We start from the raw sequence: 13,468 nt of genomic DNA on the forward strand, positions 1-13,468 counted from the left end.
GGAGAATTTAACAATGTTATAATCTTTAAACAATAAAATAATGTTTAGAGGATGGGGTGTCTATCCCATAACATGTTATATCCATCAATAGAATATTATGCAATCTTAAAAAGGGAAGCCCTTTATGTATTGATAAGGATATCCAAAATATATCATTCAGTACCAAAAAGTGAGGTATAACATAATACATGTAGCATATGACTGGCTGAGAAATTAAATAATGTAGGTTGAATATTGACTTGAATATATATACATATAGTCAGGCTGGAAGAATACACAAGACTGTTATTGGTTGCCTTTAGGCACAAGAATTTGGCTGGCAGCAAGGTTGGAATGGAGAATTTTCACTATATTTTCCTTTTCATCTTTAGAAATATATATCATAGGAATATACTACCTAAACTTATACATAAATTAAAATGAAACATAAAAACACAAGAGAGACAAATTCAGAGAAAGTAAGATTATCCCATGTTGGAATCTTTAAAAAATTCTCCATGAAGCAGGTAAAGGAAAGGTATAATTTGAATGAGCGAGGAGGAATAAAGATGAAGCTGCAGGAATTACTCTATTCTAAAAGCATAGGAAACATGGTTTTTGCACAAGTGATGTCAAATCTTCTGATTAGAGTTAGAAGCATACTGAAAATGATGAGGAATTAACATTAAAAAAAAAAAACTTGTGCTTTTGTACAGCAACAGAAACCACCAACAAAATGAAAAGGCAACCTGCAGAAAGGGAATATTTGCAAATCATGTATCTGGTAAGGGGCTAATATCCAAAATATATAAAGAACTCATACAACTTGATAGCCTAACAAATGCAATTTAAAAAATGGGCAGAGGAACTGAATATGTTTACAAAGATTTACAGATGGTCAGTCAGTATTAGAAATGGTATTTAACATCATTAATCATCAGGGAAGTGCAAATCAAAATTACAGTAAGATGCCATGTCATACTTGTTAGAATGGCCATTATCAAGACTGTAAGAGATGTGTGCTAACAAGAATGTCAAGAAAAGAGAATCCTTGTGCACTCTGGGTAGGAACATAAATTGGTGCAGTCACTATGGAAAACAGTTTGGAGGTTAGTAAAATAATTAAAAATAGAAACTACCATATGATCCAGCAATTGCACTTCTGGATATGTATTCAAAGGAAACAAAAATAGGATATTAAAGAGATACCTACACTCCCATGTCACAATAGCCAAGACATAGAAACACCCTAAGGGTCCATGTATGGATAAATGGACAAAGAAGATGTGATATGTTAAATATGTGTATGTATTATATATATGTATGTGTATTATATATATACATATATGTATATATATACATGTATACATATGTATATATGTATATATATAATACATATATAATACACATATAATACATACATACATATATATATATATATATAATACATACACATACATATGCACGCACACAGGAATATTATTCAGCCATGAGAAAGAAGGAAATCCTGCCATTTGTAACAACATAGATGGACCTTCAGGGCATTACAGTAAACAAAATAAGCCAAAGACTGCCAAATATTGCATGGTTTCATTTACATGTAGAATCTAAAAATCGAACTCAGAGTAGAAGAGGTTACCTGGGGCTGGGGGAATGGGGGAATAGACAGAAATTGATAAAAGAGGACAAACTTTCAACTAAAAGATGAATAAGATTTGAGGATCTAACTGAAACATAGTGACTACAGTTGACAACACTGTATTATATAGTGGAAATCTGCTAAGACAGAACTTAAATGTTCATATAAAAAAAAGAACGATAATATGTGAAGTGATGGACATGTTAAATAGATAGTAGGAATTCTTTCACAATGTATTTCAAATTGCCACAATGTATTTAAATAGTTTACAATTTTATTTGTCAATTATACCTCAAAATAACTAGAAAGAAAGAGAGAAAGGGGAGAGAGGAGGGAAGATGTGTGTCGAGCCTTTCACACCCAACAAACTGTGTAGAGGGCCTTAAATGCCTGGAAAATAACAGCCATCTATCCAAAGTTTCTGAACTGACAAGTGACTATTATAAAACATAAATGTGGCAGCTTGCCACATCCTTCATATTGTGAAGATGAGAAGGGGCAAAACAAGCTAAGTACTGACCTTCTCCTTACATTCCTGCCCCTGGATTCCCTGAGGCATGGCTTTAGCAGAGGGAGTAGAAGAAAGGGACAAGGAGACACTGTGAGGAGAAACTGAATGGTTAGTCACTAAGTGGATGTGGAGAGAAAAAGAAAGAACATCAAAGATCATCTTGACCTTTTCAAACTAGGAGAAATAAGTGAGACTGATTTTACATACATTGATCTCCAGATGATCAATGCCCAAATCAGATTGATTATATTCTTTGCAGCCAAAGATCAAGAAGCTGTAAACAGTCAGCAAAAACAAGACCAGGAGCAGACTGTGGCTCAGATCATCAGCTCCTTATTTCAAAATTCAGGCTCAAACTGAATAAAGTAGGGAAAACCACTAGGCCACTCAGGTATGACCTAAATCAAATCTCTTATAAGTGGAGATGACGAACAGATTCAAGGAACTCGATCTGGTAGACAAAGTGCCTGAAGAATTATGGATGGAGGTCCCTAACATTGTATAGAAGGTGATGACCAAAACCATCCCCAAGAAAAAGAAATGCAAGGAGGCAAAATGGTTGTCTAAGGAGGCCTTACAAATAGCTGAGAAAAGAAGAGAAAGAAAAAGCAAAGGAGAAAGAAAAAGAGATACCCAGCTGAATGCAGAGTTCTAGAGAATAGCAAGAAGAGATAAGAATGCCTTCATAAGCAAACAATGCAAAGGAATAGAGGAAAACAATAGAATGGGAAGGACTAGAGATCTCTTTAAGAAAACTGGGGATACCAAGGAAAAATTTCATACAAAGTTGGGCACAATAAAGGACAGAAACAGCAAGGATCTAGTGGAAGCAGAAGAGATTAAGAAGAGTAGCAAGAATACTCAAAAGAACTGTGCAAAAAAGGTTTTAATGACCCAGATAACCACAACAGTGTGGTCACTCACCTAGAGTCAGAATCCTGGAGTGTGAAGTCAAGTGGGCCTTAGGGAGCATGACTACAAACAAAGCTAGTAGAGGTGATGGAATTCCAGTTGAACTCTTAATCCTAAAAGATGCTGCTGCTAAAGTGCTGCATGCAATATGTCAGCAAATTCGGAAAATGCATCAGTGGCCACAGGACTGGAAAAGGTCAGTTTTCATTCTAATCCCAAAGAATGTTCAAATTACTGCACAACTGCATTCACTTCACATGCTAGCAAGAGTACACTCAAAATCCTTCAAGCTAGGCTTCAGCAGTACATGAACTGAGGACTTCCAGATGTACCAGCTGGATTTAGGAACCAGAGATCAAATTGCCAACATCTGCTGGATCATAGAAAAAGCAAGGGAATTCCAAAAAACATCTGCTTCATTGACTGCACTAAAGCCATTTTGATAGTGCAGATCACAACAAACTGGAAAATTCTTAAAGAGACAGGAATATCAGACCACCTTACCTGTCGCCTGAGAAACCTGAATAAAGGACAAGAAGCAACAGTTAGAACTGGACATGAAACAACAGACTGGTTCAAAGCTGGGAGAGGAGTATATAAAGGCTGTATATGGTCACGCTGCTTATTTAACTTACATGCAGAATACATCATGTGAAATACTGGGCTGGATGAGGCACAAGCTGGAATCAATACTGCCTGGAGATATACCAATAGTCTCAGATATGCAGATGATACCATAAAGAAGGCTGAATGCTGAAGAATTGATGCTTTAGAACTGTAGTGCTGGAGAGGACTCTTGAGAGTCCCGTGGACAGCAAGGAGATCAAACCAGTCAATCCTAAAGGAAATCAACCCTGAATATTCATTGGAAGGACTGATGTTGAAGCTCAATACTTTGGCCACCTGATACAAACAGCTGACTCCTTGGAAAAGGCCCTGATGCTGGGAAAGATTGAGGGCAAAAGGAGAAAGGGGTGACAGATGAGATGGTTGGATGGCATTATTGACTCAACAGACATGAGTTTGAGTAAATTCAGCAGATAGTGAAGGACAGGGAAGCCTGGTATGCTGCAATTCATGGGGTCTCAAAGAGCTGGACATGATTTAGCAACTAAACACCAACCAGGCAGTGAGGAGTCAATAAGCAACCATGAGTTCAAACTTCAAGTGGAACGATATTGAGACTGGAATACAAAGCTGATGTATTCGTTTCCTAGACTGCCGGAACAAATGACCATGACTGGGCAGCTTCAACCAACAAAAATTTATTCTGCTGCAGTTCTGGAAGCTAGCAGTCTGAGATCAAGGTGTCAGCAGGACCATATCCCTCGGAAGTCTGGGGAAGAGTCCTTCCTTGCCTCCTCTAGGCTCCTGGTATTCTCTGGCTTGTGGCAGTGCCACTGCAATCTCCATCTGTCATCACATGACCTCTCCTTTGTGTCTTTGTGCCTGAGTCTTCCCTGGTGGCTCAGTGGTAAAGAATCTGCCTGCCAATGCTGGAGATGTGGGTTCCGTTCTAGGTTGGAACAATCCCCTGGAGAAGGAAACAGAATCCCACTCCAGTATTCTTGCCTGGAAAATTCTATGGACAGAGGTATCTGGTAGGCTACAGTCCAGGGGGCCGCAAAGAGTTGGACATGACTGAAAAACTAAACAACATTCCCCTCTTGCTGTTGTAACACCACCAGTCACTGGATTGGGCCCAACTTAAGTCCAGGACTTTCGCATCTCTAGATCTTCAGCTTGGACTTCTTTTGAGGGGGACATTATTCCAAACACTACAGCTGAAAACTCAACAAAGAATAGATGTTTTCTCTGAAAGAGTAGACACAGACTAAGATCATGAAGAACTTGTGGCAAAAAAAAAAAAAAAGAAGAGAGCTGAGCTATAAGAAGAGAATTAGGGCCATGGAAGAGAGAAAAAATAAGACCAAAGGGAGATCTATCTCATTGAATATGGCGAAGAAGTTAAGGAAATATGTGGTAAGATGCCTTGGAAGGCATGAACTCATGAACATGCATGTGTGCATGTCCACACACTCATACACATACTCACACAGAGAACCACAGCTTCACTGTTAAGAAATTTTTGTAATGAATAAATATTTTAAAATGATTTTTCAGCTTCTCTAGGGAAAAATAAATAATTCCAGATCCTGCCAAACAATACATCAAAGAACTAACCAGATGTCCAGATCAAAGGAAAAAATAATTAGAAAATTATATAAAAATGTCTAAATTTCCAAAGGCAACAAACTTAAAAAAAAAAAAAAAATAGCCTTGAACATGGGGGCATCAACTGGTCACAGAACAGAGTGAGAATCAAAAGAAAGGGTTTTTGGTGAGGTCACTGGTAGTACAGCCTAGAATTTTAAGAAGCTGACTTTTAGAAAGACAATGTAGACCTCTTCAGACTCCAAACACAAAGGAGGTTCACTGTAATAGATTGGATGAAGTCATCTGGAAAGGTTTGTGAGCAGGGGCTAAGATGTATTTCTGTAGAAAGGAAAAGACAGACTTTGGTAACCACTCAAGAGTGTAATAATTTATACTCTTACAGTACAGTTTTATGGTAATTAAAAATATAAAATGATCCTGAAAGTGCTACCTTTTAAATGACTTGCTGTGAAGAAGTACAAACTAGTTATGGTCACAAAATGAAGTCTTTGACCCTGACGTGGGGTCCCTGCTTCTCTCACTCAGCTTCAATCTCAGTTTCTTGCGCATGCTCAGACTCACCAACAGTCCTTACATTCCTTGCATCTTTCAACAAGGCTCCTCTTGCCTGACTAATACACCCCCACACATTTTTAAAGACTGAACCCAACCACCAAGCATTTGCCCTGGAAAACTCTGTAGTAAATGATTCTATAATTTGAAAAAATATAACTATCCTCCTGATGCGTAAGATGAGATTTTATACCACAGCCATTTGACGAGAGAGCCTTATAGAAATAATAAGACAGCTTAATAAATGACTTTCCAAGTAACTACTGAGTTTCAGCATTTTTTTAAGTTCATTTCTATCTAATCCAGTTGCTACTTTCTAAAGACACATATGACAGTTTATAAATTACAATTTAAAAGTATAGTTAAAATATCTCTAAGATTAAGCAAATACAAAAAGTTTATTAGTTGAGAAGGGTTAATTTCTTGAGCATTGAATTTACTAACTTTCTAAGGTGGAAACAAAATCCTTCAACTAGATACAAGAAAACTGAGTTTCTCAAACACCTCAAAATAAATTTGCTCTCAAAGTTACTTAAAACAATTGTCAACTCCAAGCAACAAAATATATGGTCTTATGTTCAATCACAGTTACTTAAAACTTCAAATATAACTCACCTGAATAAAGCAAAGAATGTACAGACATTACAGACATGAAAAGTTGTTTGCAAGTGGATTTCTACAAAATAGCATGTTCCAGGAAAATTTGGGATTAAACAGAAGTAATAGAATGTTTGGGAAAAAGGTACACCTAGAACAGTGCCTTGAACATCTAAGTATATGATAGTAACTGTAGTATTTTATATATAAAGACTTTTTATAATAGAGTATATATGTATCAGGCAGACCCCCCTGAGAATCTGAGAGTCAGGTCAAGACCTGACTATATGTAGTTAGAAATCCATGAAAGTAACATAGATTGTGTTGCTGTTAACAAAAAGAAAAAAAGCTGTGTTCACAAATAAATATTTCCTTTCCTAATACATGCATCAAACAAGAACTTCCAGCTGGGCCTTAATGAACCAGGACTTTAAGGTTTACAGATGATGTATTTGCTTGTATATAAAAGCTACTTAAAATAGGCATATTTTATTCTTTACTGCATTTCAGAACTGTACATAGGGACTCTCTTCATGGTACCAATGCTGTTAGCAACTAGTTATTCATCTAATTACATATGAGTAAATGTTACTATTAGCAGCCTATGTGGAAAAGGACAAGTTAGTAAAGAGGAAAAATGGATGGTCCCCTTCCCCATCTTAAAAATACAAACCAAACAAATGTACATACCTCCTCTGTTTCATCCACACTCGGGGATTTCACCATACAAGAAGCTGGCCTCTCCTGGATGTGCGCGAGGTCCTGGGGGGAACTCTGAGACCCTGGCATTGGAGGCAGTGGAGCACGCCTCTTCTTGGGGGCATCCGACGGCAGGGTGTTTGAAATATACTGTTTGGAAATGGTATTGCTCTTTGTAAAAGTTGGCCGGTGCTTGCTTACTAGAGGAGTCGCGGGGGCGCTGACAGTCTAATACAGAATGAAAAGGCAAAATCTACAGGTAATTCCATGGTAAAAAGCACACGCAGTTAAAAACAGATTAGAAGAGTCTTATAAAATACTACATAAGAAAATACGTACTTGCTCCCGCTTTTTCTTACTGCGTTGAAATAAGCTGAAAAACCCTTTACTTTCTTTATCCTTCATAAGGTCTAGGTTTTGTGATATTTGGCAGGACTCTAAAACAGAAAAAAAGCACCTTACTTTTGTTCACAGAGTTATATGTTCACCTCTGAGGTTTCTCTCGATTACTTTTCCTTGATAACTATTTAATGATAAAAGCTACTAGCTATGATCTACTATAAACCAGGCACTCTGCTAGGCACCTCATATTTTAATTGACTCTCAAAGCAGCAAGCACATTTAGTATTATTGTTCCTGTTCCACAGTAGGGAAAACTGAAGCTTAAAGAAACTAAGATACATACTTGGGGCAAAGGTCAGGAAATGACAGAGCTAGGACATAAACCCATTTTGTAGTGACTCAGAGTGTGTTTTACACACAACTATCAACATTTTAGAAATAAAAAGGACACTTTTTACTTTTAAAAGGATGTTGTAAAAAGGATGTTGTTATCATACAGTTTGTATCTTTGTTGATTTTGAATTATACTTTTTTGTCTCAGCTAAACTATCATAAAGTATTTAATTCTCCAAAGCATGATTCATTATAATTACTTCAGTTCAGTTCAGTCGCTCAGTCGTGTCTGACTTTTTGCAACCCCATGAATCGCAGCACACCAGGCCTCCCTGTCCATCAAATTACTTAGCACTCTGTTAAATGTTTTAAAATTTTTATTTCTGTAATCCAGGGGTTCTCAACTGAGGGTGGTTTTGCACATACAAACACACACACACATTCACCCGAAGACATTTAACAATGTCTAGGGACAATTTTTCTTCCCTGGAGAATCCCAGGGACGGAGGAGCCTAGTGGACTGTCGTCTCTGGGGTCGCACAGAGTCGGACACGACTGAAGCAACTTAGCAGCAGTAACAGTAGGGACAATTTTGGTTGCCACGACTGAGTTAGGGTGAAGAGAATGTGCTGTTGGGATCTACTGGATACAGGCTAGTGATGCTGCTAAATAATACTCTAAAGCACAAGACAACAATAATACTCTAAAGCAAACAGCAAAGAATTATCCAGCCCCAAATGTCAATAGTGCCGAAATTAAACCATATTTTAATCAGAATGGCAAATGTCAAATCTTGATGTTGCATAGGTAACATTTCATTTTCTAAACAGTATTTTCTAATGTCAACTGAAAGGGCTTACAAACAACAAATCCAGTACCCCCAAGTCACCCTGGCCCAGATTGTTTCTAAATCCCATTTCCCACTAAAAGGAACCATCTCAGGAACCAATCTGACACAGTTTCTCCGGGCCACAGTCAGGACAATTTGGACATCGTAAGAATAACTCAATAAAGTGAAACATAGCACACATGTTTAATTCCATAAATTCATAACAATACTAAAAAGTAACTGATTCTCATTGGCCATTATTTTTAAAATTAAGGGAATCACATTTTATCCTGCGTTTTCTGAATGAATTCTATTGAGAGAGAATAGCTGACATAGGAAAACTGGCTTTTTTTAGAAATATCTCAACTACTAATAGGAATATTTGTTACAGATTATAATGTTTTATAACTCTTAATTAACTAAGACATGTGCAGTGATGTTCACAGCAGCACTGCCAACAATACATAAGACATGGAAATAACCTACATGTCCATCGACAGATGAGTAGATAAAGAAGACGTGGTATACACACACAGTGGAATACTACTCATCCCCCCAAAACAATGAAACAATGCCATTGGCAGGAACATGGATGGACCTAGAGATTTTCATACTAAGACAGAAAGAGAAATACAAATACCATATGCTATCATTTATACATGGAATCTAAACTATGACATAAACGAATCTATCTATGAAACGGACCAAGAGACACAGAGGACAGACGTGCGGTTGCCAAGGAGAAGGCAGGGGTGGGGAAGGAATGGAGTGGCAGCTGGGGTACAAGCTATCATATGTAGATAGGATGGCTAAGCGACAAGGTTCTACTGGATAGCACAGAGAACTATATTCACCGTCTTGTGATAAACCATAGTGGAAAAGAATGTTAAAAAGAATTATATATATGTATAACTGAATCACTTTGCTGTAGAGTGATATATCAACTATACTTCAATTTAAAAAGATACTGGCAATGATTATTGATGGCTAACATCAATAAAGGTAACTTGTTATTACATGTCTGTTAATGGAAATACATGATACAACCCATGAAATATTCTTATCAAAAATACCTCCCCCAAATCTGATCAAGTCTGTAGATTTAACAATCAATTTACAGGAAATAGAGGATAAAGGAACATGTTAAGTGGCACCACAGGATGCAATCAGCCAAATTCTGAATGTGGAAAACACCATAAGACAAATGACCTGGTTTCTTCAACAAATAAGTTGCAGATTTTAAAAAGAGAGACAGCAGTGGGCATTTATACATTTTAAAAACCTCTCTCATGTGAAACACATATGAGTTTTATGGCAAATCACAATATAATCTCTGTGACATTGGAGACAAAGTACTATAAGTTGAAATGTGCGGGATATATCCATAGCAGAATTTAGAGCTCAATGATAGTCTTAAATACATAGTCTTTTCTAGTCTTCTTATTTAAAGAAAAAGTTTCAAAAATTAAATAATTTATGACAAAGTAGGAGTTATTCCAGGAAAGCAAAGATAGTTAACACCAATAAATATATTAATGCAATATGCCTCAATAAGACATAAAGGAGAACTATATTTCACAAATTAAAACTTCATAAATCTGATGCTTCAAATATTAAATAAGCACTATGTATTCTGTACAATGAGTTTACTGACAATGCTAGCAACTAACAATAATAGGATTGTGGACAGCATTTTATGGTCACAAATTTTTTCACATGCCTAATTCATTCTTTAGAACAATCCTGGGAGGTAGGTGTCACAAGCTACCTGAGCTATTCTGAGCCCTTGTTATAAATTGGGGACTGTAAAAAATTGAAAGGCCTGGGTGACGATGACTAGAGAGTTTGAATAACTTGCACCAAAACAAATAGACGTTAAACACTAGAATTGAATCCAGTACCCATTTAAAGATGATGTGCAATACCTCTGACTTCTTTTTTTAAGAAATGCTACTATTTCATTTTAAGATAGACTCCTCCACTAGTTGAATGTAGATATACAATTAAATTTCATTGGAACAGTGAATAGCAAGTTCACATGGCGGTGCAGCGCAATAACTATAACCAGAGTACTCACGTAGTTATTTTTGGCAAAGTAATTTCCAGGCATCCTCAACAGTGGTTAATTCCTAAGTCTTCACTTAAAGCTCAATTTCAAAAAAAAAAAAAGCTCAATTTCAGGGATCACTACAAGTCAGTGTTAAACAGCAGGACAAACAAGGACTTGAGCTTATTTAGAAAAGCAACTTAAATACTGTAGTTTCCTGTTTCTCAAAGCGAGGCTGTAAATAATTGCACACAAAGTTCTAAGCCTTCTGATCTTATCAGACAAAATAAGGAGGCAGGAGCATTTACAACATTTGGATTGAGCTTGTAGATTCTGACACTGTAAAAGGAGCTTTTTACATTTTCCTGTTACAATCTCTTAAGATTATATTCACAACATTTAATACTCTGCATAAACCACATACTTTTTTGGCTGGAGGGGATATTAGAAATCAGCGCATTCAACAGCTTCAAAACGAGGCCAATAAGATTATGGAATGTGCTTTGGGTTATGTATGTAGAGAGTGGCAAAGTTAGGAGTGAAAGCCATGTACAAGTAACAGAATGCTGTTGCTGGAAAGAATCAAGAGAACATTTTTTTCTCTTGATTATCATAAAAGTGGGAGGTGAGATCCAGACAAATAAAGTCATTTGCCTGATCAGCTTGCCAGATGAGCTTAGTAGCTAAGGCAATATCAGGATTAACATGCCTATCTTCTGATTATTAGCCAGTATACACTTTACACGGAGAAGGCAATGGCACCCCACTCCAGTACTCTTGCCTGGAAAATCCTATGGATGGAGGAGCCTGGTAGGCTGCAGTTCATGGGGTCACTAAGGGTCGGACACGACTGAGCGACTTCACTTTCACTTTTCACTTTCATGCATTGGAGAAGGAAATGGCAACCCACTCCCGTGTTCTTGCCTGGAGAATCCCAGGGACAGGGGAGCCTGGTGGGCTGCCATCTATGGGGTCGCACAGAGTCGGACACGACTGAAATGACTTAGCAGCATACACTTTATAATCATAAGAATTTTCAACTCCTTTGATTAGTCTAGTCTTCATGATAGCCACTAGAAATAAATAAGTACACTATTACTTATGTGGGCTTAATTCTTGGAATCGAGAGGTTCATTGTGTTATGAAAAAATTCTAAATGGTGAAGAAAGAAGATTTCAGTAATTTAATAACACTTAATGTATATAGTTTATTAAGTTTTTTTAGTAGGGGGTAATTATTACAATAATCAATTATCTGAACCTATTTTTTAATGGGGAAAAGATTTCCAGACTTTATTATTATTGGATAATTTTTAATAAAGTTTTCTGCTATGAAAGTAATATATTTCCATTATAAAATTCTATAATATAAAGAAACGAAGGATGAAAAATGTCACTCATAGTCCTACCACCCAAAGGTATCCACACTTAAAATTTTTATATATTCATTTTCAGAAATTTCATGTAAAATTTTTTTTAAATATACTAAACATTAAAGAGCTTTAAAAGCTGATTTTAGCATAAGCACTTTCCATATTATTACAAAATATTCACAAGCAATTTAAATTTGCAAACATTGCCTATAATGAATATACCCTTAATAGTCTGAATAACTATTTCAAAAGAAATAATTTGGGACCCTTCTTGGAACCACCAAGCTTTCAGTGTATGTACCCAATAAAGGCCCTAGCAAAATCACTTTTTCTTGTCTGAGAGTGAAGGATATGTTTTTCTCATTCTTAATGTGATGTTAATTTTCAAATAGTTATTGAAATGTAATTATTGTATTAAATTCAGGAATCAAGGTGGGAGCTTATAAACTATTTTTCAGAAATAAAACCCAAAGATTTTCTAAATTAAAATCTCTTACAAAATGTATATATTAATAGTCTTAAGAAGATAGGTAATATTATCAGCTTGGTTAGTTAGTGTTAGTCACTCAGTCATGTCCAACTCTTTGCAATCCCGTGGACTATAGTCCGCTAGGCTACTCTGTCCATGGAATTCTCCAGGCAAGAGTACTGGCATGGAAAGCCATTCCCTTATACTGGCATGGATAGCCATTCCCTTCTCCAGGAGATCTTCCCAATCCAGGGATCGAACCCAGATCTCCAGATTCTTTACCATCTAAGCCACCAGAAAAGTTCCATGAGCAGTTTTTATAATTTACCCAATAGAAATAGAGATTTCATATTATAATCTTTCTACAGATTCATATATCTTACCTTGTAAAGATGACTTGTTGAAGGCAGTAACAGAAGTGGCTACAGAAGGAGGGAGTAAAAGAGGGTAACTTGACTGTAAAGATAATGTCTGTTCAAGTATAAAACATCACTGAGTTGAAACATTTGTCTATGAGTTATTTAAAGCCACAATCTCAAGTTGAAGTTCTCTACACAGAGACGATGTAAGTAATCATTCTTCACAAAGCTTTTATTACTCCTAATAAAACAGATTTGTGTTGAATAAAGAAACTTGCATTTATCTATTAGATATCATAGAAACCAACATTATCTAAAATCTCCAAGTTTTAATACATTATATCTATAGATTTATACTCCAAGTTATCCTATTTTGAAGACTTTTGTTAACTAGACTGACTCATTTTATAAGCTAATTGATTTTGGGTGCTGAACTTAGAAAAATATTTGTCAATATATTCCTAAATTTGAAAGAAAATTAAGACTCAGACACAACCATGGTGAGTCTCCCACAGTACAGTTGGATTTTTTTACCATCTGAGCCACCAGGGAAGCCCATGAATAAGGGAGTAGGGTGGCCTATCCCTTCTCCAGGGGATCTTCCTGACCCAGGAATCAAACCAGGGTCTCCTGCATTGCAGGCGGATTCT

General features: G+C 36.5%; 1 protein-coding gene across 7 annotated transcripts in view; it reads right to left on the minus strand.

Annotated features, from left to right (window-relative positions):
- Positions 1-13,468, minus strand: part of COBLL1 (cordon-bleu WH2 repeat protein like 1) — a 165,443-nt gene that overhangs the window by 37,985 nt on the left and 113,990 nt on the right. For 5 of the 7 annotated variants that reach the window (XM_086370293.1, XM_086370274.1, XM_086370263.1 and 2 more), the window contains exons 5-7: positions 12,843-12,881; positions 7,407-7,504; positions 7,059-7,295 (exon numbers count right to left, since the gene is read on the minus strand). In XM_086370293.1, coding sequence (XP_086226419.1) covers positions 7,059-7,295; positions 7,407-7,504; positions 12,843-12,881 — 374 coding nt within the window. The remainder of the gene's footprint in view (positions 1-7,058; positions 7,296-7,406; positions 7,505-12,842; positions 12,882-13,468) is intronic. The other 2 variants (XM_086370302.1, XM_086370285.1) reach the window with 1 other exon arrangement.

Source organism: Bos grunniens, chromosome 2 (assembly GCF_055505025.1).
Source record: "Bos grunniens cultivar Pamir isolate PY7600 chromosome 2, Bosgru_T2T1.0, whole genome shotgun sequence".
NCBI classification, from domain to species: domain Eukaryota; kingdom Metazoa; phylum Chordata; class Mammalia; order Artiodactyla; family Bovidae; genus Bos; species Bos grunniens.